The 27,129-nt window shown below is 39.3% G+C and overlaps 1 protein-coding gene across 1 annotated transcript; it reads right to left on the minus strand.

The window, feature by feature from the left end:
• Positions 1–7,544: 7,544 nt before the first annotated feature.
• On the minus strand, positions 7,545–20,757 carry LOC138824949 (zinc finger protein 182-like; the record flags this gene model as incomplete). Its single annotated transcript, XM_070019342.1, is given in 14 exon segments — positions 7,545–7,587; positions 7,642–7,714; positions 7,717–7,826; positions 7,828–8,692; positions 9,031–9,150; positions 9,193–9,426; positions 10,095–10,184; positions 11,366–11,492; positions 11,856–11,869; positions 14,270–14,389; positions 14,432–14,665; positions 16,565–16,688; positions 20,151–20,209; positions 20,754–20,757. Coding segments are annotated over 14 exon segments (2,217 nt in total), but the record flags the coding sequence as incomplete, so codon positions are not given.
• Positions 20,758–27,129: the final 6,372 nt, after the last annotated feature.

A 27,129-nucleotide genomic window follows, 5' to 3' on the forward strand; every position in this document is an offset into this window, starting at 1 on the left:
ACCAATAGGTTCAGGTGCGCGGAAGCAAGCCAGATTCTTTGCCTTAGCCATATAAGGAGTTGTTTACCACCGAGGGCACTCGCCATCGGGAAGGCGGAGGGCAGAAGCCGGCGCCATCTTCAAGGTGCGGCCTCTTGCAGCTCTCTCTACACCTATATAAGTTGTTTCTGTTACATTTTATCGATCTACATTTTGGAGTGTATTTTCTGTTAATACTGTTCAGTAATTCATAAGACTTCAGTCTTCTGTGGATTTGTCTTTAGAGGAGACTTTAAAGCTCTACATGATTCAGGAATGTTTCTTCTCCCATAAGAAGGCTTTATGCTTTTCCAGTCCACCTATCATGATCTGACCAGAAACTTCTAGGGTAAAATCACACAGGTTCTTTCTGACTCTCTCATTTGGCTTCTCTCCACACCATTTTTCCAGAATCTTTACTCATGGTCAATAGCAAGAAAGAAGAAAGGATCTCTGATGAGATTCTTTTCTCACTCTGTTTGACATTCCATTTTATGAACCTAACTGTGTCCAAGATTGAAAAACAGAAAAAAAAAAAAAAAGATTCGGCTTTAGGAACATGTTTCTAAAAAAGCTAAAGATGACTTGTAGATTTAGCAGGTGATCAAATCTTGCCTTCTAAGTTAAGTGCAGATTTGCTTTAGTTTGCTTCTCATTTTTTAATTTGACCACAATGTTGCCTCACTTTTTTGGGATTCAATGACACCTAGGAGGTAAGTTCTCATGGATGGTAAAGGTTGCCTAGAATCTTGTCAGACATCACATTCACATAAATAACATTAGACTATCCTAATGAAGTTTTAATAGTATGCTGAAAAAGTGTGGTCAAACATAATTTTGACTGCTGTACAGGACTGAGTGTGTTATAAGTAGTTCAATTAATCTCTGTAAAGACTCTTGGACTTCTTTGTGGTATTTGTCTTTCTTGAAACTTAGTCCGTATTTGATGGTATTTATAGAAATCTTTGTTTTTCCCTAAGTTATGTACAAGTGTAGAAGTACTGGACAATATTTCTATGTAATTCTATATTCAGTTCTTTTTAGGACTTTTTGTCCCATCTTTGATAGTTTTACATACCGGAGAGAAATGCACCAAGTTCACATTGTTGTCACATCTTTCCTAGATTTCTTTAGACTTTGGAAGGATTTTCGTTGTTTTGTTTGAAACTATGGCCACACTAACATGTATGAAATGGTTATTTTATTGTACTTTTGATTGGAATTTTTCTCATGAGTATTGATACTACTTTTATGTGTTAACCTTCACAATAAATTTTTTTAAGAATGCAAAAACAAGAGAAACACAGAGTAAGTTCTCCAGTGGATGTAGGTAGCAGTTGCTGCAGGGAGGGAGAGCAGACATGGTAAAGGAGAGGAATATGGTTTGATAAAAGTCTATTTGTGTATGTGTGTCTATGAGTGTGTTTGTGTGTGGTGTTTATCAATGAAACTTGCTGACATGGGGTTTTTTGTTTTCATTTGCTCATTTCATCTTGTTTTTGTTGGTCTTGTTTGACATTCCTGGGGCTAGAACTCAGGGCTTGAAAACTGTTCCTGAATTTCATTATGATGAAGGCTACCACTCTACCATTTCAGCTACAACACCAGTGCTTCTAGAGGTATTTGGGGGCTGTTGTTGTTTATTAGGTACTGAGATATCAAAATTAGTGCTCCATGCATGCTAGGCAATCACTTTATCACTAACCCACATTGCCAGCCCCATCCACAATGTTTTAAGAAAGGAGACAGGGCTGCGAGTGTGGCTCAATGGTAGAGGGTTTGCCTTGCATACATGAGGCACTGGGTTCCACTCCTCAGCACAACATCAGCAGAAAATTCATTGTGACTTATCACCAATTAAATGCCAGAAAACTAGAAGTGACATTCTGGCTGGAAGTGGTAGCATGCCAGCTTTCAGTGAAAAGCCTAGGGAATATGCCAGACCCTCCCTGAGTTTAAACCCCACAGCTAACAATTGAAAGAAAAAAGAAACAATCCCAAACAAACAAAAACCTAATTACTGGCTCATTGCCTTTGTTCTTCTACTTTTCTTTGTAGTTGTAACTGTATACTTCCTGTCATTCCATTTTCTACTTTCTTCCTTTCACTTGAGGGGTTGAACCTTCAGACTTTCACATGGAAAGTGGATACTACATACAAACCTATTCTTTCTTCTTTTAACACAAAAAGTCTGTTTATAGGACAGGGAAGGTAGCTAAGTGGTACAGTGCTAGTATCGCAGGAATGAGGAGCTGGGTTCTATTCCTCAGGTTCTCATACACAGAAAAAGCCAGAAATGGTGCTGTGGCTCAAGTGGTAGAGTTCTACCCTTGAGCAAATGCAGCTCAGGGACAGCACCTGACCCCTGGGTTCAAGCCTAAAGACCAGCAAAACAAAAAGTCTGCTCATTTAAATTAATCAATGCTTCCTCTGGAATTTAAAAGACAAACTTACAAGTGACATAAGTTCACTTCCAATAATATTGCCCTCCTTTCCAGAGAGTTCAGGGACCGCAAACAGAACTCTGCTGTCATTTATAAACTAGCTGTTGTACAACATTAAGCATTAACGCATACATTTCTGTTATTATTTTGAACACAATGGGATTTGTAAGGGTTGGTAAAAATAAGTGAAGGAAACCCTTCCTTTTCACCTATTTGTCGTGATAATAATGGATCTATTTTGCTGTGCACTCAAGTCCCACACTTGTCATTGAAGTTCTCTCTGAACTACTTTTCAATTTCTTTTCTTCTTAGGGCACACACATTCACACACACACCCTGAAGAATTTTTACTAGTTCATCTAACAATGTTTTACTACCAATTCTTCTAGTCCACAAGTAATTGTATCATCTACATAGGACAAGACTATTACATTAGGCCACTGACTGCTCTGACAGGTCCCTGTGTCAACAGTCAGCCCTGCAGGAAACACGTGTGCACCTTGGCCCATGCTGCAGGTGCCATGCTGTGCTGGTGGTGGACTGATGGGGAGCACATACCCTGCTCTGGGCTTCTCACTCCTGTCCCAAGGGGCTTGCCAGGTTTGCCTATTGCATGAAGACTTTGGCACTGCCCTCCTCTCCTCAGCTGGCTCCTTACCAAACTTTTCTTTCCTGTACCTTCCATTTTGAGTTCTGGCATAGACCATGAGCTGAACCAACTTCCACCACATCAGATGAAGTCTCCACATCAAACTTTTGGTAAAAAAAAAAAAAACATTTAAGTTAGAATGTACATATACAGTTTTGGCTGGGTTTTTCTCAGATCCCATATATAAGTGAGGCAAAGATGGTTGGCTGTGGATGCTCCAGGTAGTCATCTACTCAAAGTACTGAGACCTCTATAACAGAGACTTCATACAAGGGTGTAAGTGATCCAGAAAAATGAAAGATAATTTTAAAAGAAGTTCTCAATTCATTTAGCAAACAAAAAAATGTACACTTAAAATTAAGCTAATTATGGGAGGAAAAATGACCTAGAGCTGGACAAACATAAAGATATAAGTGCTCAAGGTAAAGCAAGGGGGCCTTGGGTGGTCCCTGAGGGTCTAGTGAAAATCCTATGATAGCCTTGTTCAGTACCCACTGTGCTCAGTATCCCAGCTTCTTTCCCTTCCAGTCACTCTGAGGTATATCATTCCAGGTTAACCTGAGGAAGAAACAAGGGTTCGCCTAACATCTTGTTCTCTCATTAGGGTTCATATAGCTAGGGAATTATAGGTTCTTGGTTAAATATTTAGATCTCTGGAGAGCAGAATCTTTGGGTCCTCAATTTGAGTCATATTAACTGCCCCTGCTGATGACATCAGAATTTTCTCTAAAGTAAATATGAGTTTATTTGTATACTTTATCCAGTAACATTCACTGAATGGCTATTGAAAATAATCTAATTTAGAACTGAAATATTCATACAAAGGCAGAACTCTTAAAAAGCCTAATTTTGAAAAGGGCGACAGGATGAACCGTGTGGTAGGACTCTTGACATTTTGAAAACTTGTGTAACTTAACCCATTCTTAGTGATTATGTCTAGGGTGAATATGTACTCATCATGGATGACCACTTCTCTTCTGAGGACATAGCTTTTAGAATGAGCTGAAACTAAATATCCTGTCATTTGCCCCTGGGAGTGGCCTTGAAATAAAGTGCAATCAGAAAGGGAAAAACAACAAAAATGCTTAAACAGGTCTGAACAGCTCAGACTGAAAAGAGTTTTTCTCCTACATCTATGTCCACACAGCAAAAGACCACAGTCTTCTCGTTCAAATATATTATTATTCTGGGACCTTAAATAATCACTACTTGATTCCTTCTTTTCTTATGATACTGTTTCAAGTATACTGAAATATTTGGCCACATTTTATATGTTGGGTTCTTTCTTTGAAGGTCTCATTGTCCTGCATAGTAACTTGAACCTCTGCAAGGACCTATGAACTAGTCAGAAACATAAAGATATGTGCATGTGAATTCACATGACAAAAGATAGCCAACTATTCATAACACTCTATCATTACCCTGGCTTTTAAGATATTTCAAAATCAACTTCAATTGAGCACAATGACTATACCCTATGGAGGACTGTAGGCTTATACAAGAATGGTAACTTTTCTGCACAAGGGCCAAAAATCCATTTTACAAAATATCTTCCGTGGCCTTGGAGTGCTTTCTACTCAGGGCCTCGGTACTGTCCCTGGGCTTTGGTAACAAAGGGACAAAATTGTTGACAGTCTATCAACTTGATTTACAGCACTACTTGTAGGAAATATGATAATTGGCCATAACACTCTCACAGCAAATCCTACCTAGTTTGCCTTTCAATTGTGATCTTTAAACCTCATACTCTTGGGCAACTAAGAATTCTGATGTGAAGCACCAGTGCCCTGTTAGATCAGGAGATCTTAATTACTTGATCCAAGCAGGACTCATGGTGTCCACATAACTGGATGCAGGTCCTTTTGCAATCACTTGGTAAAGGACTGTTTACTTATCATTCTGTAATCCATATCCAAATTCTTCCACTAAATATTTGGAAGAATATATTGTTTACACAGATCATATTATTGGTCCTCAGGTTGAATTCAGGGGCAAAAATTTGTGAGACTTCCTTTACCTTCTATACAAGATGCCCTTTTGTATCACTGATTTTTCACCTTAGGGTCTTGCTTCTCTGCCTGGGCCTTTCGACACACTAATTTTATAATTACCTTTCACGGGTAGTAGAAAAAGATAGGCACATATGACCAGAGCCATGCTTTTATTGGCTAAGATACCATTTTCATGAAGATTTTGCATGGGATGGCCTACTAATACTATCTAATTTCAGCTTCCTGAGCACCTAGGATTCCACACATGAGGCAGTTTAATTGCTCATTTTTAATTGCTGGTCTTAAATTAAAAGGAGGAAAAAGTATTTTTCCCATTTAGTGAGTATTAAGTCCCTTAAATTCTGAGTTCAAACAAAGTGTTGGCCAAATGAAAATAACAAAAATAATACAAAACATTAATAAAATGTTATCATCAGGCATACTTTAAATAAATATGTTGGTTCATAATTTGAGCTATATCACAGGCTTAGGTAGGACTCCAGTCTGTAAAACATCCCTTCTCAGAAAGCATTGTTTGTAAACATGAGAGAATGAGTGATTTCCAAATGGATGGTGTATGTGTGTGTGTGTGTGTGTGTGTGTGTGTGTGTGTGTGGTACAAGTAGGAAGGCCAAAGGCACACACAATTTTTTACATTAATTTTTTTTTTGGTCGGTCATGGGGCTTGAACTCTGGGCCTGGGTGCTGTCCCTCAGCTCTTCAGCTCAAGGCAAGCGCTCTACCACTTGAACTACAGTGCCACATCCCCTATTTTTTTTTTACTAGGCCTCTGTAGATAAGTAGAAGTGTTGGGCTGGGAAGTTAGTTCACTGTTAGAGCACTTGCCTTGCATGCATGAGGTCCTGGGATCAATTCCCCAGCACCACAAAAATGAAAAGAAAAAAAAAAGCTGAAAGTGGCCCTGTGGTCAAGTGGTACAGTGCTAGCCTTGAGCTGAAGAGCTGAGGGACAGCACCCATGCCCAGAGTTCAGGCCACAAGACTGGACCTCCCCCTCCCCACACACACAAAAAAGCAGAAGGGTGAATAGTGTGAGGGAAGAGGTCAAGGGAGCAACTAGCTAAATCTTGCAATGTGAAGTCCACTGTCCTTTTCTTATAAATAGAATCATAGACAGGATTTAAGGATTCTTTTTTTATTGTGAAAATACTGTCAAGAGGAGTTTTATTTTTGAACAATTGAAATAAATACTGAAATTTTTGAAGCCACAGGAAGCCTGAGCTGAAGCACTGAAGGAAACCTCCTGCTCCCAGAGGTAGATTTCTTCAGAACAGCCCACAGATATCATGCTTTGATTCCTAGCTTTTATAGAGGCCAAGATGAGAGAATCTCATCTTGAAACCAGCTCCACCTGGCTTCAACTCAGTTCCTGAGTTCAACACCTGATATTGGAACAAAAACATTCCTTCATGAAAGTGTGAAAGTAGAGCTCTTCATGTAACCAAATTGCTCTGGACATATCTAGAATGATTGGCTTATATAGGATCTGGAGTCTTGGTCTTGGTTTACTAATTAAGCACTTTCTGATGTAACAGACATTTTTTCTAAATGCCTCCAAGATATCTTTAATTACATAACTATACAATGGCATCTATCTTGGCTCTGGAAATTGTAATGTTTGGTCAACCTTTGTGTTTCTGTAAAGGAAGAGAGTATATTTGTTGGAAGCCACATTATGGAAGATGGAATACTGGAGTCTATTACACAGCTAGCAGTCTGCAAGCAGCCTGTTGTAACAAAGACTTGCAGTCCACAAATACACTTAGACAACTTAGAAACAGGACAGAAAGGAAAAATGGAATAAAAACTACACCAAGAAACCAATCAGCACCAAGAGATTGATGAATTGGGACACTAGGATGACCAGAGACAAGCCAGGAGACAGGACACAGGATATGATCACAGGGACATGTGGCATGGCATCTGGTGCCACTGCTGGTGCAGCCTAAATAGGGCCTAAGCAGGAGGCAGGGCTACAGGAAATTCCCAGTCCCACAAACTGAACTAACAGACTGCTTAACATATCAGCCAAATGTCCATGCCTGATTCCAGGGATCCAGCCACACCCATCATTTGGGAGGCAAGTGATGGATGGGGAATTTCCTTCCCCCTGCATGAAGACAAGATGCCAGACCCCACCATCCACCATGTGGCCAATAGGGCACCAGCCGCACCTGACCTCCTGTGTGTGTGTGTGTGTGTGTGTGTGTGTGTGTGTTTCGTGTGTTCTGTGATGAACCCTGAGCTGTGTCTTGTAGTTGGAGGACTCCACATCTGCTATATCATAAGGTCTCTATCCTGTATTGGTTCTGTATTGCAATTTTAATTTTCTTACAGATCAAAGACTTTCCCATTTGGTACAATCCTAAGTTATTTCATTTGTGTGAATCAACTTATGTGTGTTAAACTGTGACCTCCAGGTCTTTCCACACTGGTTGCATTCATAAGGTTTCTCTCCTTGTGTTCTGTGATGGATGTTGTGCCTTCCAGGTGAAAGAATTTCCATGCCTGCTACATACATTTCTCTCTGGTGGGTTTTTTTCTGATGGACAGAAAGGTGTATGTTTTGGGTGAAAGAATTTCCACAAGCTTACAAGCATAAAATTTCTCTCCTGTGTGTGCTCCCTGGTGGACAGTAACTTGTAGCTCTTGGCTGAAATACTTTCCACACATATGAGATTCATGAGGTTTCTTTCCTGTGTGTTTTCTGATGGACAGTAAGGTATGACTTCTTGGTGAAAGACTTTCCACACATGTTACATTCATAAGGTTTCTTTCCTGTGTGTGTTCTCTGGTGGACAGTAAGGTTTGACTTATGGGTGAAAGACTTTCCACACATGTTACATTACATTCTTAAGGTTTCTCTCATGTGTTTTCTCTGGTGGACAGTAAAGTGTAGCTTCTGGGTGAAAGACTTTCCACACATGTTACATTCATAAGGTTTCTTTCCTGTGTGTGTTCTCTGGTGGACAGTAAGGTTTGACTTCCAGGTAAAAGACCTTTCACACATGTTACATTCATAAGGTTTCTTTCCTGTGTGTGTTCTCTGGTGGACAGTAAGATGTGCCTTCTGGGTGAAAGACTTTCCACACATGATACATTCATAAGGTTTCTTTCCAGTGTGTGTTCTCTGGTGGACAGTAAGGTGTGCCTTCTGGGTGAAAGACTTTCCACACCCGTTACATTCATAAGGTTTCTTTCCTGTGTGTGTTCTCTGGTGGACAGTAAGGTTTGACTTCCTGGTGAAAGAATTTCCACACATGTTACATTCATAAGGTTTCTCTCCTGTGTGTGTTCTCTGGTGGACAGTAAGGTGTGCCTTCTGGGTGAAAGACTTTCCACACATGTTACATTCATATGGTTTATTTCCTGTGTGTCTTCTCTGGTGGACAGTAAGCTCTGACTTCCGAATAAAAGACTTTCCACACATGTTACAGTCATAAGGTTTCTTTCCTGTGTGTCTTCTCTGGTGGTAAGTAAGGTGTGATTTCTGGGTGAAAGACTTTCCACACACGTTACATTCATAAGTTCTCTTTCCTGTATTCTCTGATGGACAGTGAGAGTTGACTTCTGGGTGAAAGACTTAACACACATGTTACATTCAAAAGGTTTCTCTATAGTATGTGTTCTCTGGTGGATAGTAAGGCATGCCTTTTTGGCGAAAGACTTTCCACACATGTTACATTCATAAGTTTTCTCTTCTGTGTGTGTTCTCTGGTGGATAGTGAGGTTTGATTTCCAGGTGAAAGATTTTCCACAAATGTTACATTCATAAGGTTTCTTTCTTGTGTGCATTCTCTGGTGCAGAGTTAGGTTTGACTTCGAGGTAAAAGACATTTCACACATGTTACATTCAAAAAGATTCTCATTTTTGTGTCTTCTCTGGTGGACAGTAAGATATACCTTACTGGTGAAAATCTTTCCACACATTTTACTTTCATATGGTTTCTCTCCTGTGTATGTTCTCTGAGGGACAATAGGGTGTGTCTTCTCGGTGAAAGACCTTTTACATTGTTTATATTCTTCAACTACAGAAGAGAAATGAGGACTATATACAGCATACATCTTACCAGTTTCCCTGAAAACACTCATGTTCTGACTCCCAGTGACCTTTTCTGTCCTCATTCCTAAGGAGTTGCCATTATTCTTAATCAGTTCTGACTTATGTTTTGAGCTCAAATGAAAACTTCTTATAAGTCTCACTTTTTCCTCCCCTGGGTTACTATTCCTGACTGCTACTTCAGAGAGATATTTATTGTGACTTTCCTGACAGGTGTTAATCACATCTTCCATTTGTGGGACATCTAGAATGCATAACAGAAAAATAGACAAAAACATAAATGAGATCCATAAATTCCTTACTGTAAAGGTATTTTCTCACATTTTAAGTGTTACAAGATTTTCAAATATCAAACCATTGTTTTAGGCAGAAAATAAACTTTTCTCTGCAATATACTAACTATGAATGTAGTACTGACATTTTACAATGGAAAATAATGTTTTTCTGTATTTCAGATTTTTCTATTTTTTTCTAGGAAATATTTACTCAAATTATTCATCTACATACTCTTAATGCTTCCATTCTGAATGTCACTCTATGCCCAGCACAACTCATAAGCTATTGTCCTGATGAGAGAATAGCAGCACTACCATTCTCCTATTTTCCTCCTACCTGCACAATACTAGTTTAAAAGAAAATGAGATCTTTTGTACATGTCCTATTGTCTTTTGCTCTTAAAGAATGACTTCTCCACAGACAAAGAGAGTTGCTAATATTAACTACACTGGTACACCAAATTCAGTTTGTCCCCAGTGAATTCTGGATTGACAATTCCTTGAGACAAAGGATTACCTAGTTCACTGCCATACATGACTCAGGGGCACTATGAATACTATCGTTCTGTACAGCTGAAGATAAACAGATCAACTGGGCTCTGGACCCATCATTAGCATTGTAGATGCTTTAACTCACCTGTGAAATTCTTGTCTGAAGCTTCTCTTATCCATGATTCTGAACCTTGTTCCAGCCTCACAATCAATTCTGGTTTAGATACACAGTGCCCTGTGAATAAGAAATAGTAGAGAACGATTTATCTTGGCTGGGTCATCATTAACGTAAGGTCGCAGACATCCTGTTCACAAGGTTGCTCCTAAATGTGGTTCCTCAATTGTTTTTGTGGGGACAGTCTGGTTGTGGGACCTGAACTCTGGTCCTGGGCACTGTCCGGCAAATCTTCAGCTCAAGGCTAACACTGTATCACATGAGCCACAATGCCAATTCCGGCTTTTATTTTCTACTTATGTGCTGCTGAAGAATCGAACACAGGGCCTCATGCAGGGAAGGCAATTCCTCTACCACTGAGTCAACTTCCAAGCCCATGGTTTCTCAATTCTTAACTGCTCCATTGTGGAGTAGCATCCAGCTTTGGGTTTATTTTGCCAAATGTGTGGCTTGAACTCAGCTCTTTTGCTAAAAGCTAGCATTCTACTAGTTTGAGTCTTCACTACATTTCTAGTTTTTGAATGGTTAATTGGAGATAAGAGTCTCATGGTCAATTTTTTACAGCTGCTGATTTCAAACTGAAACCTTCAGATGTCAGCCTCCGGAGTATCTAGGATTTGTAGCTTGAAGCACTAACCCCTGTATCAGGTTTGGTTTACAAATACACACTTTCACCTACTGATTTCCAGAGCATACTGTCAGTAGTAATGTACGTTCTAGACTGTAGATCCACCTATAATAATTACCCAAGTCTGGCAAGTCAGTCTCCTATTAGTGGATCATAGCTTAGAACTTTTGTCCAACTACTGATTTGCCTTCTTAAAAAACGAGAATAAAATTAGCTCTTGTGTTAGATATAATGAAGTTGAAGATTCCCTTAGAAAAAAATGACACTTCCCATGACTCCTAATCTTTTTTTTTTTTTTTGAAAATGTAATGGTCCAAAGGCTTACACCTGTAATCCTACCTTTAGGAGGTGAGATCAGAAGAGGCAGGCATGAAACCAACCTGGGCACGGAAATACAGAATATACCCCAAAACAAAAGCTAAAATAGAATTGTGGCTCAAGCACTAGTGTGAAAGACAAACAGCACCAAGCTCTCAGACTCAAATTTGACTGGCTTTTATACTACCAGTTTTTTACCTGGGAATGGACTGGAATCTTCTCCCTAAATAACATAGTCTAATGTCTACTAAAATAAAAGCACTTGAACTTCCAAGTGAAAATAAACTTTGCTCACCCAAGGACATGAGGTTGCTATAGGTATCCAGCATTACATCTCTATGAAGGGTCCTCTGACCAGGATCCAGATCCTGCCACTCCCTCCAGGTGAAGTTCACAGCCACATCATCAAATGACATCAGCTTCTGTAATGGCACATTTCCATCAAGAAATTAGACCTGGGTTATGAGAATTCCAAACTGGAATTTCATTATGCTGCAGGTATGATTTTGTCTTACATAAAATGTTTGCAGCTAGCTTTGTTATCTATTCACTGGGAGAATTAAATACCAAACTAGAAATATTTGACAATACATAAACCTGGTCATTGAAATACACAGATTTGCAGGGCACTGGTGGCTTATACCTGTAATCCTAGCTATTCAGGAGGCTGAGGTCTGAGGATCAAGGTTCAAGACCAGCCCAGGCAGGAAAGTCCATGAGACACTTATCTCCAATAAACCACCAGAAAATGAAAGTAGCACTGTCACTCAAGTGGTAGCACTCACCTTAACCTGAAGAGCTGAGGGAAAATAAACAGGCCCAGAATTCAAGCCCCAAGAGAAATAAAAAATTACAGTTTCCATAATGCATGCAATCACATTTCTGCTGCTAGCAGTAGAGACAAGATAAAAACTCTAAGGAGACAATAATCTGGCATGATAACATTAAGTCTAAGGAGGTGTCTGAAAAATTATATTATCATTTTTGATAAAACTTCAGTATATACAAGGGTAAAAATGAATTAAACCAATATTTTTCCTCATTTACACATACTGCTTCACTATAAATCCTATTTAGACCTTCTATTAATAAGTACTCTCAAAAGCAAGCAGCACACATTCAGAATACCACATGGAATACAGAACATAGAGCATTGCTAGATCTATGAAAAGCAGTGTGCACATGAATGTTCAAAAAACAGTAACAGTACTCCAGAAAATAACTAATGATTGATTGGGCCCTTATAAGATTTAATTGTGGCTCTGATTGTACTATTAATATAGATACTTCATTTTTGCATGTTATCAATGGTAATCTTCCCAGTGTGCACTCAAGGAACTATGCTAGCTTTCTGGCGCACAGGGACAAAGTGCCAGAGAGCCTTTGGAACCCTGGTTTTCCGTACGTCTATCTGTTTGTGTTTTTGTGTTTCTCTAATTTTCTTTGTTTCTGGAATCCTATAGAACTCTCTAGGCAATAATTTTCCTATACTACAGGTAAAAAAAAATGTCAATCCTAAGAGCCATGTCAGCAACTTAAAGCTGATCACTAAGAAAATCTTGTTCCAGATAGGTCATTTGAAGAAAAGAAACAACTGAGACACATATGGAGGAAAGAGGGAATGAGAAAAGAAAAAAATGATAGAAAGATAGATACAAAGAGAGAGAAAGAGAAAAATAACCAACACTAGTGAGTAGAAAATCAAAAATATAGAGAGAAAATAGAGGAAAGAAATCTCGTGAGAATACTTTAGAAAACAAACAGGAATTTGTAGAAAGACCACACGGCTTAGCAACAAATACAGGTGAAGTTTCAAGTAAGACCAAGACCATGAAGTGGTCCAAGAACTATATATGGAGAGTAATTTAAGTACATACAGGTTAATCATTCCTTAAGAACACACGAAGGTGTGCATGACCACACTATTTCAGCAATTCCAAGAAAATTTCATTGAGATAGTTTAATGTTACTCATGAGGAAGTGATCTGGTAGCAATCTATCCTTCACCTTCCATGAGAACTAACCTGCTTGGTATCATTACATCAAATAACAGGTATGACTACATTTTATGACAAGATGAAACCTAGACATTCTGAAGCCAATCTGAATTCAACTTAGAAACCATATCACCATTTAATGTGCTAATCCTAGAAGCAATCTTTATCTGCTAATTTATAAGCCTTCTTTATCTGATTTATTAATATGCTCCTGAGGCTGAATCTGTGTGGTTGGTATTGTTTTTAATTCTTGGACATCTTTAGGTTCATATAATGGAATGGAAAACAAATGAAAAATAATAAAACAACTCACCAGAGATCCATTCATTCTGTCTTGCTGCTGACAATGAGCAGAAGATTCTGGAAGCATGGCTGGGATTTAAGGGAAATGATGCATTCAGAAATGAATCTGTGAGATTTTGGGCCCAGAATTTCCTCTGGCAAACATGATACATGGACTGGAAAACTGTAAAGCCTTCTTTTTTTAATTTTTATTTATTTTTTATTGTGAAAACGTAAAGCCTTCTTATAAGCGAAGAATTTTTAATGTCTTAGGCAGAGTATTAAAGTGTCTAATAAACACAAATCCAGCCCATTTCCTGATAGATAGATATTATTAAACCTACTAATTTATATATTTATGTACACACTAAATTGGAAAAAATGAATGTTCCCACTGAAATTATTGAATAATTAAGAGCAAAAACATATATTTCCACTAAAAGTCATTTGTTATTACTGAATATACTTCAGGATGTATGAACTGCTTTTTTTTCCTTTTTTTTTTTTTTTTTTTTTGCCAGTCCTGGTGCCTGAAATCTGGGCCTGGGTGCTGTCCCTCAGCTCTTCAGCTCAAGGCTAGTGCTCTACCACTTGAGCCACAGCACCACTTCCAGTCTTTTCTGATTATGTGGTGCTGAGGAATCGAGCCCAGGGCCTCATGCATGCAAGGCAAGCACTCTATCACTAAGCCAACTTTCCAGCCCATGAACTGCTTTTTTAATGCAAAAGAATGCTAGGCATCCATTGTATTTTGTGTTCTACCTCATTCATTTACATATTTAAACACCATGGAAAGCATGTATGATGTAACTCAGTAATTTTCACCCAAAGTTAGATAGAAAAATGCATATAGAATATATTTCTGCCGGGTGCTGGTGGCTCACGCCTGTAATCCTGGTGGACAGTAAGATATGCCTTACAGGTGAAAATCTTTTCACACATTTTACATTCATAAGGATTCTCTCCTGTTTGTGTTCTCTGAGGGAGAATAAGGTGTGTCTTCTCAGTGAAAGACCTTCCACACTGTTTATATTCTTCAACTACAGAAGACACATGAGGTCTATATGCAGCACATATCTTACCAGGTTCACTGAAAGCATCCATGTTCTGACACCCAGTGAGCTTTTCTATCCTCATCCCTAAGGAGTTCCCATTATTCTTAATCAGTTCTGACTTCTGTTTTGAGCTCAAATTAAAACTTCTTATAAGTCTCACTTTTTCCTCCCCTGGGTTACTATTCATGATTGTTACTTCAGATAGATATTCATTGTGATTTTCCTGACAGGTGCTAATCACATCCTCCATTTCTTGGACATCTTAAATGAATAATAGAAAAATAGACAAAAACATAAATGAGATCCATAAATTCCTTAATGTAAAGATATTTCCTCACATTCTGTTACAAGATTTTCAAATAATAAAGCATTGTTTTATGCAGAATATATACTTTTCTACACAATGTAGTAATTAAGAAAGTAGTACTGCCATTTTACAATAGAAAACAATGTTTTCTGTTTTTCAGATTTTTCTTGATCCAAGAAATATTTACTCAAATTATTCATGTATGTACTCTTAATGCTTCAATTCTGAATCTCACTCTATGCCCAGCACCACTGACAAGAAATTGTCCTGATCAGAGGATAGCAGCCCTAGCATACTCCTATTTTCCTCCCACCTGCATCATACTAGTTTAAAGGAAAATGAGATCACCTTTTCTACATTTCTCATTGTGTTTCTTTCTTCAAGAATGACTTCTCTAAAGACAAGAGAATTGCTAACATTAACTACACTGGCATACCAAATTCAGTTTGTCTCCACGTGAATTCTGGATTGACAATTCCTTGAGACAAAGGATCAGTTACTTCTCTGCCATACATGACTCAGCAGCACTAGGAATACTATTGCTCTGTACAGCTCAAGTTAAACAGACCAACTGGGCTCTGGACCCATCATTACCATTCAAGATGCTTTAACTCACCTGTGAAATTCTCTTCTGAGCCTTCTCTTATCCATGGTTCTGCACCTTGCTCCAGCTTGACAATCAGTTTAGGCTTAGGAACACAGAGCCCTGTGATTAAGAAATAGTGGAGAACTATTGCTCTTGCTGGGTCATCATTAATGTAAGGTCGCAGACATCCTGTTTCCAAGCTTGCTACTAAATCTTATTTCTCAATTTTTTTTGGGGGGGGGGAGTGTTGGGAGTCAAAAGTTAAGTCTCTCAACATAATAGGCTTAACTATCTCACTGGAATATCTTGAGGCTGAGTTTACAGATCCCACCTTTTCACCCCCCCCCCCCCCCCCCCCGCTCTAAGTAAACACCCTGCAGCTACTAACAACCACCTTTTCACCTTGCCCTAAGCAAACACCCTGCAGCTGCTTCGGCCAATGGAAAAGCTTACTTATTCCAAGCATACCCTTGTGTGAAAAATAAAAATTGGCAGTTTGATCAGAATTCCTGTCTTGGTGTCATTCTACCACTTGAGCCACAGCATCACTTCCAGCTTTTTTTTCTGCTTATGTGGTACTGAGGAATCAAAGCACAGGGCCTCAAGCATGCAAGGCAAGCGCTCTACCACTGAGCCACCTTCCCAGCCCATGGTTTCTCAATTCTTAACAGCCCAATTGTGGAGTTTCCCCAACTTTGGTTTATTGTGCCAATTGTGTGGCTTGAACTCAGCTCTTTTGCTCAAAGATAGCATTGTACTAGTTTGAATCTTAGCTACATTTCTAGTTTTTGAATGGTTAATTGAAGATAAGAGTCTCATGGTCATTTTTCTACAGTTGCTGGCTTCAAACCAAAATCTTCAGATTTCAGCCTCCAGAGTATCTAGAATTCAAAGCTTGAAGCACTAAACTCTATATCGGGTTTGGCATACAAATACACACTTTCAACTACTGATTTCCACATCATAATCAGTAGTAATGTATATTCTATCTAGACTGCAGATCCACCTCAATAATCATTCCAAGTCTGGGAAGTCAGTCTCGTATTAGTGGAACATAGTTTAGGATTTTTTTCCAACTACTGATTTGCTTTATTAAATAGTGAGAATAAAATTAGCTCTTGAGTTACATATAATCAAGTTGAAGTTTCCCTTAGAAAGAAATGAAACTTCCCATGGACTGGAATCTTATCTCTAAATAACCTAAACAGTCTAATGTCTAATAAAATAAAAACACTTGATCTTCCAAGTAAAAATGACCTTTGCTCACCCAAGGACATGAGGTTGCTATAGGTCTCCAGCATCACATCTCTATGAAGGGTCCTCTGACCAGGATCCAGATCCTGCCACTCCTTCCAGGTGAAGTACACAGCCACATCATCAAATGATAAATTCTGTAATGGCACATGTCCATCAAGAAATCAGACCTGGGTTATGAGAACTCCAATCTGGAATTTCATTATGCTGCAGGTATGCTTTTGTCTTACATAAAATGTTTGCAGCTTGCTGTGTTATCTATTCACTGGGAGAATTAAATAGCAAATTAGAAATATTTGACAATATATAAACCTGGTCATTAAAATACACAGATTTGTAGGGTGCTGGTGGCTTATGCGTGTAATCCATACTACTCAGGAGGCTAAGTTCTGAGGATCATGGTTCAAGGCCAGTGCAGGCAGGAAAGTCCATGAGACACTTATCTCCAATAAACCACCAGAAAACTGAAATTAGCACTGTAACTCAAGGGGTAGAGCACTCACCTTGACCCGAAGAGCTGATTGACAACAGCCAGGCCCAGAATTGAAGCCCAAGACCAATAAAAAATTACAGTTTCCCTAATGCATGCAAACACATTTCTGCTGCTAGCAATAGAGACAAGGTAAAAATTCTACGGACAGCTGGGAAGGTGGCTCAGTGGTAGAGCACTTCCCTTGCATGCATGAGGCCCTGGGTTCTACTCCTCAGCACCACATAAGCAAAAAGAAAACAGCCAGAAGTGGCGCTATGGCACAGGTCGTAGAGCAATAGCCTTGAGCTGAAGAGTTGAGGGACAGCGCCCAGGCCCAGAGTTCAGCCCCAGGACCAGACCCCCCGCCAAAAAAAAAAAATTCTAAGGAGACAATAATCTGTCATGACAACAATAAGCCTAAGGTGGTATCTTAAAAATTATATTATCATTTTTTGATAAAATTTTAGTACATATCAGGGTAACAATGAATTACACAAATATTTTTCCTGCATTTACATGTACTACATGACCATACATTCTATTTAGATCTTCTATTAACAAGTACTATAATAAGCAAACAGAACATATTCAGAATATCACATGGAATACAGAACATAGAACATGACCAGATCTATGAAAATCACTGTCCACATGAATGTTAAAAAAACAGTAGCAGTACTGCAGAAAGAAGCTAATGATTTTTTGGGCCCTTATAAGATTTGATTTAGTTCCCATATAAAAATATCCTAGGTTGGGCTCAGTGGTAGAGCGCTTGCCTTGAATGACTGAGGCCCTGGGTTTGATTCTTCAGCACCACATAAGCAAAAAGAAAAAGCCTGAAGTGGCGCTGTGACTCAAGTGGTAGAGTGCTAGCCTTGAGCTGAAGAGCTGAGGGATAGCGCCCAGGCCCAGAGTTCAGACCCCACGACTTGATTCCCCCCTCAGAAAAAGAAAAAAATATCCTAGGTTAACCATGTTTGGTTTAAATACTAAATATTGAAATGTGGTCATAGATACCCTGATATTTCCTTCCTACATAAAAAAGAACTGCTACCATGAAGTTTTGTAAAGTTTGCCTACATTCTACAATACAAAATATAGGTAGGAGGGGAATAAAATGTTCCTTGACAAGATTTTCATTTTAATAGGCCTTCACGGAAGGTGGAGGCAAATTTATGCAGGGTCAAGGAACACTCAAGATGACAAAAATGATAAATATGACCAAATGATCAAATGTGGCACATATTCCTGAGTCATTTCAACAGTAGATCGTTAAGGATATATTTCAACTTTTGTTAGTTAATACTGAAATTCCTCAGAGATCAAAATAAATTCTGGAGCAAACATCTGTGAGATTTTGCAACAAGTGATATTTCTAATAGAGAAGACCTCATCACAGTATTATTTTTTTTATCAAAAGTACTTCAAATCTTAAACTGGCAGTAAATTAAAATATTCAAAAATAGTGGGATGGAAAAACAAAACTGAATACCACATCAAATGAAGTTAGACCAAAGATAACAGAAGCAGGAGAAATCTGATTTTCTTGTAGAGTATCAATTAGGGGAAGGAACTACTTTTCTGTATGGAACTCTGAAGTTGAGCTGAGGGGGAAAAGGATGGAGAGGTTGGAATTCCAGCCTCACAGCACTGAGAGCACTGAGAGCTGGCTGCAGAAGGCTTAAAAGAGAATTCTGGAGAGGGTTTAGAAACTGGAGTGCAGGCCTTTTCCTTAGTTTTGGAAAGATAGCAGCTGAAACTGAGGTGCTGTTGACCTTGAGGGCTAGGTAAGGTGAACGTCATGTCTGCATTTTCTCTGGGTACCAGTCTTCTGTCTCAGGAGAATAAGGAAATATGTTTCCCCCACAACCGGTTGTGGCTCTGATTGTAATATTAATATAGATACTTCATTTTTACATGTTATCAATAGTAATCTTCCCTATGTGCACTCAAGGAAATATTCTTGCTTGCTGGCACCCAGGGACCAAGTGCCAGAGAGCCTTCAAAACCCTAATTTCCCCTAAGTCTATCTGTTTATGTTTTTGTGTTTCTCTAATTGTCTTTGGTTCTGGAATCCTGTAGAACTCTCTAGGAAACAATTTTCCTATACAATGAGTAAGAAAAATGCTAATCATAAGAGCCATGTCAGCAAAGTAAAACTGATTACTAAGAAAAACTAGCTCCCAGGATAGATCATTTGAAGAAAAGAAACAACTGAGACACATATGGAGGAAAGATGGAATGCAAAAAGTAAAAAAAAAAATGATTCAAAGATAGATACAAAGACTGAGGAAGAGAAAAATAACCAACACTAGTGAGTAGAATATCAAGAATGGAGGGAGAATATAGAGGAAAGGAATCTTGTGAGGATACTTTAGAAAACAGGGTTTTGTAGGAAGACCATAAAGTTTAGCAACAAATATAGTTTCAAGTAAGACCAAGACCATGAAGTAGCTCAAAAAGTAGATATGGAGATTAATTTAAGGACATATAGGTTAATCATTCCTTAAGAACACATGAAGTTCTGTGTGACCAGACTATTTCAGCAATTCCAGGAAAATGTCATTGAATTAGTTTAATGTTACTCATGAGGATGTGATCTGGTTGCAATCTATCCTTCACCTTTCATGAGATATAACCTCCTTGGTGTCATTACATCACATAACAAGTGTGAATCAACTTTATGACAACACAAAACATAGACATTCTGAAACAAATATGCATTCAACTTAGAAAGAATATAACCATTTAATCTGCTAAATCTACAAGCAATCTTTATCTGATTTAAGAATATGTTCCTGAGGCTGAATCTGTGTGGCTGGTATTGTTTTCAATTCTTTTTTTGGGGGGGGGGTCCAGTCGAAGGGCCTCAACTCTGGGCCTGGGCGCTGTCCCCCAGCTCTTCAGCTCAAGGCTAGCAATCTACCACTTGAGCCACAACTTCCGGCTTTTTTCTTTTTCCTTATGTGGTGCTGAGGAATGGAACCCAGGTTCTCATGCATGCAAGGCAAGCGCTCTACCACTGAGCCACCTTCCCACCCCCTTGTTTTTTAATTCTTGAACATCTTTAGGTTTATATAATGGAATGGAAAACAAATGAGAAATAAAAATTGAAAAAAAAACTCACCAGAGATCCTTTCATTCTTTCTTGCTGCTGACAATGAACAGAAGATTCTGGAAGGATGGCTGAGATATAAGGCAAATGACATATTCACAAAAGAATCTGTGAGTATTTTGCCCCAGAATTTCCTCTTGCAAACATGATACATGGTCTGGAAAAGCATAAAGCTTTCTAATAAGTGAAGAATCTTTAATGTCTCAAGAACATTAATTTCTCCTATAAACACAAATCCAGTCAATTTCCTGGTACATAGATATCATTAAAGCAACTAATTTCCATGTTTATATACTCACTAAATTTGTAAAAATGAAAGTTCCCCCCAAAAATGAATAATTGAAAGCAAAAACATATCACATTTGCACTAAAAGTAGTTATTACTGAATGTACTTCAGGATGTATGAATTGCTTTCTTTTAATGCAAAGGTATCCTAGGAATCCATTGGAATTTATGTGCTACCTCATTGATGTACATATTTAAACTCCATGGAATGCATGTCTGATGTAACTCAGTAGTTTTTATCAAATGTTATAAAGGAAAATATATACAGAAACTATTTCTGGTGTGATCTTATTTCAATAATGATTGTCAAATGGCAAATTTCACTGTACCCATTGCGCACCTATGCAATGACTTGTAATTTGACATTTAGCATGCTTTGGCCACAGGAACATGAGTAAAGATGATGTAAACCCTGGTTTGAGAAGTTCCTACTGGTCACTTTCCTAAACAGTCATGGGAAGAACCTTGGCCATCCTACTGGAGATACAGGGCAAAAAAAATGTACAGCATAAAATACACAATAAATGAGTAACACAACTGATGATAGGCAACATCTACAAAGCATACAACCTTGAGAAGACATATTACCCCAAGGTTTCTTCTGTGATTTTTCTTATAAGACCAAAGGTCCCTGACCAACCTGAACTACCAGGCACAACCAACTGATTAGAGCTAGCATTAGCAAATCCACAGATGGCATATTTAAGAGAAGTTTCAATGATTACATACTAGAAGTCTTATTGGAAACAGGCTGCATAAATTAGCGAGAAGATTAGGGATTTGTACATAAATAAATACTTTCAGTCAAAATAATTGCCCAACCATCCCAAACCACTGCCTCAGGTACCCTGTGATAACTATGCTCTGGTTTATTCCTCAATCCATCACATCACACTGCAAGAAATTAGTTTAAATGTTTCAACAGCAAAAAGTGATTGAAAGTGGTGTAGGAAAGAGTACCAGGTGAATCTGGTACTCAGGGAAGTGGCAACAATTTTTGCATAAGGCAAGGGAAGCTAGCAACATCTTCCCCTTCCTGTGCTTTTCTGCTTCTGCTCTATATGGCTTCCCAGAATTGACCAGGTCTGTTCATTTAGGGTGGAGATTCCTTTTCATAGGGTGCTCTGCTTCAAACATTGCTAGGCTTCATTCCTAAACATACAGGCCCAGTACTCACTACTCCAATATCCCATGTACAGCTGTCTCTAGAAACAGGATTGTGTACAAACGCTTGGGAACTCAAGCCGGGAAAATAAAAACTCAAGCCAAATAGATTAAAACATGTCTAAGAGAAACAACACAGAAGCCCCAAATACAACTGCAGTGTAAGAGGACTCAGGCAGGCACACACCTCACAATTTCACTAGAATTCTTCCTGTACTCCTCTTACACCTGGGCAAAGCAAATAAAGTCACATGAGTTAATAGAAGAATCCCTTGGTCTTGGAGTACAAATGCACAGCTCTTGGGCTCTCCTAGTCTGGACAATCGCCCAGCTTGCTCTGAGACATTTGGGAATCAGGCTCTTGCATCTGAAGACCCAGAGGCTAATGGCAGCACAAACTCCTGAACTTCAAGCAAATTATCAACCCCAGACTGGAGAAAAGCGTGGAGGGAAGTAGGCGCTTTGGCTCAAGTGTAAAGCTCTCCCTCTGAGCTGAGGAGCTCAGGAATGCTGCTTGCAGGCCCAGAGTTCACGCCCCACCAAACAAACAGAAACAGAAAAAGAAACAGAAACCCATGGAGGGGAGACTCCCCAGCAATCGCACAGTTCCTACCTGACATCAGTTCCAAAGCCTGAGATTCCCTCAAGTTACAGCTCCCAAGCTCCACTGCACAGAGCTGGGCGCCGGACTCCTGGCTCCTAAGGCCAAACTATACTTCAGGGCACTTCCAGCGACAAGGCAAAGAAAAGAATCCTGAAGAGGCAGACTTAAAAGGCCTATGGTGGGCGGGGAGACGCATGCGCAAAAGCATCTTCTGCCCCACCTCCAACCTCCAGAAAACAAAAACAACCCAGGACTTTCAAAGAAAATATCCTCCATGGAGACTATAATTCCTACAATGCTCGGTGCCACCCTGCTACATACCTGGGAACAAGTGGCTTGTGTGCATTGGGACTTTTCTCTGCCTGCTGTGGGAGTTAAGCTCAGTTTCTTCTTGAAAACCACTGTTTCCTATTGAAATACATAAGACCACCCAGAAAATGGATTTATATGGGGAGAATTGGATGTATAGGCTTTTTGATTCTTAGTTCTAGTAATGAACTTGAGGTTATGAGACGGCGTTGCTTATACCTTTCAGTTTATTCAATGCCTGCCTTCTGCTGAATGTAAATTTTATCTCTCTTTTGTCTTAAATTTTTTAATACATCCCCTCTTACTTTACAAAGGTATTCACCGCCACTAAACTTATACCTGGGTCATTTACCATTGCTGTAATGTAAACACGGGCATAAAATAGTGAGATTGTTAGGTAAATATGCAGCATAATACTACTGGTGATTTGGATTTCACAAAATCTAACAATTAATTTTATAGAAACTCCCCAATTCTATCTATTAAATCAAATGAGTCTTTATTTTTTTGCTGAATTTTGCATTTCATTTAAGAATTTTATGTTTTGTTTTGTTGTTGGTCCTGTGGCTTGACCTCACAGTTCAGGCATTGTCTGTGAGCATTTGCTATGCTCTATTTGCATTTCCTTTAATAATTTCTTCAGGTAACTAGTGAAAAAGTTCCCACACAGGGATTCTTATGAATATGGCACATCACCTCCATTTCCCTTCAAAGAGATAGTTGTTAGGGCGGTCAGGGATGAATGCAGGAGAGATAGAAGAGTAAAGTTTAGGCTAGGCTATGTTGATGTGAAGCTTAATCACTTGCAAACCAGTCTGCTTTTGTCTTTTCATTTTGCATGTGAAAATCTCTTTAGAATTCTTACCTCTTCTCTGATCCTAACAGTTCCTCTCAGTAGCTTTAGGCTACATATCTAAGGGACCTCAGACTTATCTTCTCAGACGTTATCCATGAAAGTGTGCAACAAATCTTTTGTCTCCTGCCCCAATGCCATCAGAGCACAAGCAAGGCTCTGAGAGCCAATGGGATGATAATTAAGGAGACAGAGAGATGGCTGATGGCACAATTCTGCTATATTTCTCAAATGCTTGCGTAATATTGGTCTAGACCCACTGTGCCCAAAAGTGCAAACAGCACACATCTTTCCTCATTTTATTTCAATACATCTTTTCCACCCAAGCCTCCAGACAGTTAAAGCCCCAGGCCAAAAGCTAGAACACACACTTCCTCAAACCAAGAAAGGGCAAGGACTTGCAGTCCTGAGGGTGGGAGTTAATGGCTCTGAAGCTTTTGCTCCCATTTTGCCTGCTCCTGGCAGGCACCACAGGGTCTACAACAGTCTCCCTCTCTCTTATCAGAGAACCTACACTTGTCTCTTAGGTGTTTATTGTGATATTTTGAAATCCCTTCCATAAAAAATAATTGGGAAAGACCGGATTGGAAACTTTCACGTTTGATTTTAGTTCTTCAGTGTATGGGTTCAACATGTCTCTATTGTGGAGCTGAACTATTCCTCATGAAAATGGGAATCAAAGAGCATATTTGAATGTATAGACTTCAACTTAAAAGCACCTCTAACAATATAAAGAAAAAATAATTTCATCTTTAAAAATAAATTCCTGGGAAGTGGCACTGTGGCTCAAATGGTAGAGCGCTCGCCTTGAGCTGAAGAGCTGAGGGACAAGTGCTCAGGCCCAGAGTTCAAGCCCCACAACCACAAAAAATAATCCTCCCTAAAACTAAATTCCTGAGAGACAAAGTGATAAAACTGGGGTGCTTCCAACAGTATCTGTGAAATGTAGTTTTCTTTTCTTTTCTTTTCTTTTGTTGGTCATCGGCCTGAAGTCTGGGCCTAGGTACTGTTCCTCGGCTCTTCAGCTCAAGGCTAGTGCTCTACCACTTAAGCCACAGTGCCACTTCTGGCTTATTCTGCTTATGTGGTGCTGAAGAATCGAACCCAGGACCTCATGCATGCAAGGCAAGCACTCTACCACTGAACCGTCTTTCCATCCCTGAAATATAGTTTTCATTGTTCAAGCCTACATTTATGATGAATTTCTTTATTCTTTTATCCTTTTGTTTGGTTTGGTTTTGTTTTTGGTTATGCCACTTGAATTGTGAGCCTAGGAACCATCCCTTAGCCCTTCAGCTTAAGCCAAGTTCTCTACAATGTGAGCTAAAGCACCAGTTCTGTTTTTCTGGTTTTTATTGGAGATAAGTGTCTCACAGACAATGCTGCCCAGGCTGACTTTGGACTTCGATCCTCAGGTTTCAGCCTTTTGAATAGCTAGGATTAAAGACATGAGGTACCAGCACCCAGCTTGCATTTCTTTTCTTTTATGTCCCAGCCTTGGGGCTTGAACTCAGTGCCTGGAAACTGTCCCTAAATTTTTGCTCCAAACTAGCACCCTAGTACTGGAGCCACAATTCCACATTCGGCTTTTTCTATGTATGTGGTACTGAGGACTTGAACCAGAGCTTCATACATGTTAGGTAAGCACTCTACTACTGTTGCGGGACAGCCACAACACCAACAGTGCTCTGGAAGGGCAATTGGATGATAATGGAACAGACTGAGAGAAGGCCAATGATGAATCTCTCTTTATTTCAGCAATAACTTAGCTATAGACACTTTCTAGATGGGTCCAGTGCTTGCATCACATTGTTCTAGTACTCACTGAGTCAACAAGTGCAGACCATATGCATCTTTCCTCATTCTAGTTCAACCTTAGTCCACCAAACACCTAGAGGTAAGCCCCTAGACCCAGAAGCTAAAAGGAACACTCCCTCCTATGACAAGGGCAAGTACTTATAGCCCTGAAGATTGGAGTCTGTGGTTGTGGAGCTTTTACTCACACCTTTCCAGCTCTTGGCACCTCAGGGTCTGCACCACTTCCCCTTATTTCATTTTGTAAATTGAGCAAGTGTCTATCAGCCTGAACCTGGAAAATCAGCAGATCATACATCTCAAGAAGAATGGAAGAATAAAGAAATACCAAAACAATAAACAGGAAAATGCCTAAGAAATAACAAAAAGAGTGCTATTTCCCCAGGTGAATCCCTACAGGTAATGGAGAAGTGATACAGCTAAGCCTGCATGGTGGAGTGACCAATACCAGATATCTGACCCTGAAGCTGCATAATGCCTAAGCTTAAATGATCAGAGGGCAAGGTTCCTCAAATATGTCACTGGATATTGGTACAAGTCATATTTCCATCATATTTAAGAGGGATAACACAGATGTACTGACAATTAGCATGACACATCATTTTTAACTGGGTCTTTAGCAGGTCTATGTGATTATCAACATACATCATTGCTGTTTCCAAATCATAAAACATATCACCATCATTTTATCTACTCCCACCTGAATATCAAGGGTAAAACAGAAACATTTCAAACTAAAGTATTAACACGTTTTTCTGTATATATGGTTTCTACAAGGGTCACAGGAGAAGCAGTAGCACTAGCAATAAGAGTCTGGGTAGCAATAATGTGGGCAACCAATATTCCCCAAAATCTGCGGCAATGGCAAAGAATCCTCTGAACCTTGATAGCAAACAGAGACCTAAACTTATTATACCAAGGTTCTATCAACTGAACATGCAATGTAAGTTAAGGGGATTGCATAGTAAGCTAGGATTACTCATGCAGTTAGTGAGAACACAATTGTTCCTGCAAGAGGCATTAAACACCACCTCACCCATGAAAACCATACCCAGCCCAAATACTAGCCTATATGGATACATAACACAAGCTTGCACAGTAAATGAAACAAAACCATGAAACAGGACAGGTCTCTGAAACAGAGGTATGGGATGGTGAGAGGCATTAACTTGAGCCAGGCTCAAGTTGTCAGGGTGAGCTTGTCCACACAAACTGACAAACATGGGAGCCAGCAAGGTACCACTGATCACATCACTCCTCTGAGACAAGTCCTGCCTTACATACTGGGAGACTCCTGCCACTAGAACTGTGGACAAGGTGTGAAATCCAAAGGCGATGGATCATCGCAACCATTGGAATCGCTGGGTATAGTGGAACCCAAGAGGGATGCACCACATCTCCTGCCTAAGGAATTCTACAAGTGTTATGCATAAGCTCCATCTTTTTCCATTGGTTAACCTTTTCCTCCAGAGGAAGTCCGACCCATAATATATCCCTGAATAACTTACCATATTTTTACCTTCTACCTCAGGATCTGCAATAGTCACTAACTGTGATCAATGAAGTAGAGGATATAATATTTGTATAATAATGAGACTTACATCTGTGAGCAATGAACAATTCAAAAATAATGTAGGAAGTAAATTCTATTTATACTAGTACAATAAACATAAAACTTAGAAGTGAATGTTTTAAAAATGTAACCAAGAACAATGACAACTATGGGACACAGCTAGTCTAGGAAGCACCCATTTTTGCCTGATCCTTATATCCTTGCATCTCAGGAACTTACTTTTAACTTTTACAGAAAGAAAGAATTCTTTTTCCTTCATATTTTGTAAGTGCTCCAGTGTTGCCGTCTATACATCCAAACGTGCCTCACGATCTCCATTTTCATGAGGAATAGCTAAGGCCCACTAAAAGAGGGATGGAAAACCCTTACACTGGAGGACTGAATATC

Source organism: Dipodomys merriami, unplaced genomic scaffold (genome assembly GCF_024711535.1).
Source record: "Dipodomys merriami isolate MVZ:Mamm:240054 unplaced genomic scaffold, mDipMer1.0.p SCAF_130, whole genome shotgun sequence".
Taxonomy (NCBI): domain Eukaryota; kingdom Metazoa; phylum Chordata; class Mammalia; order Rodentia; family Heteromyidae; genus Dipodomys; species Dipodomys merriami.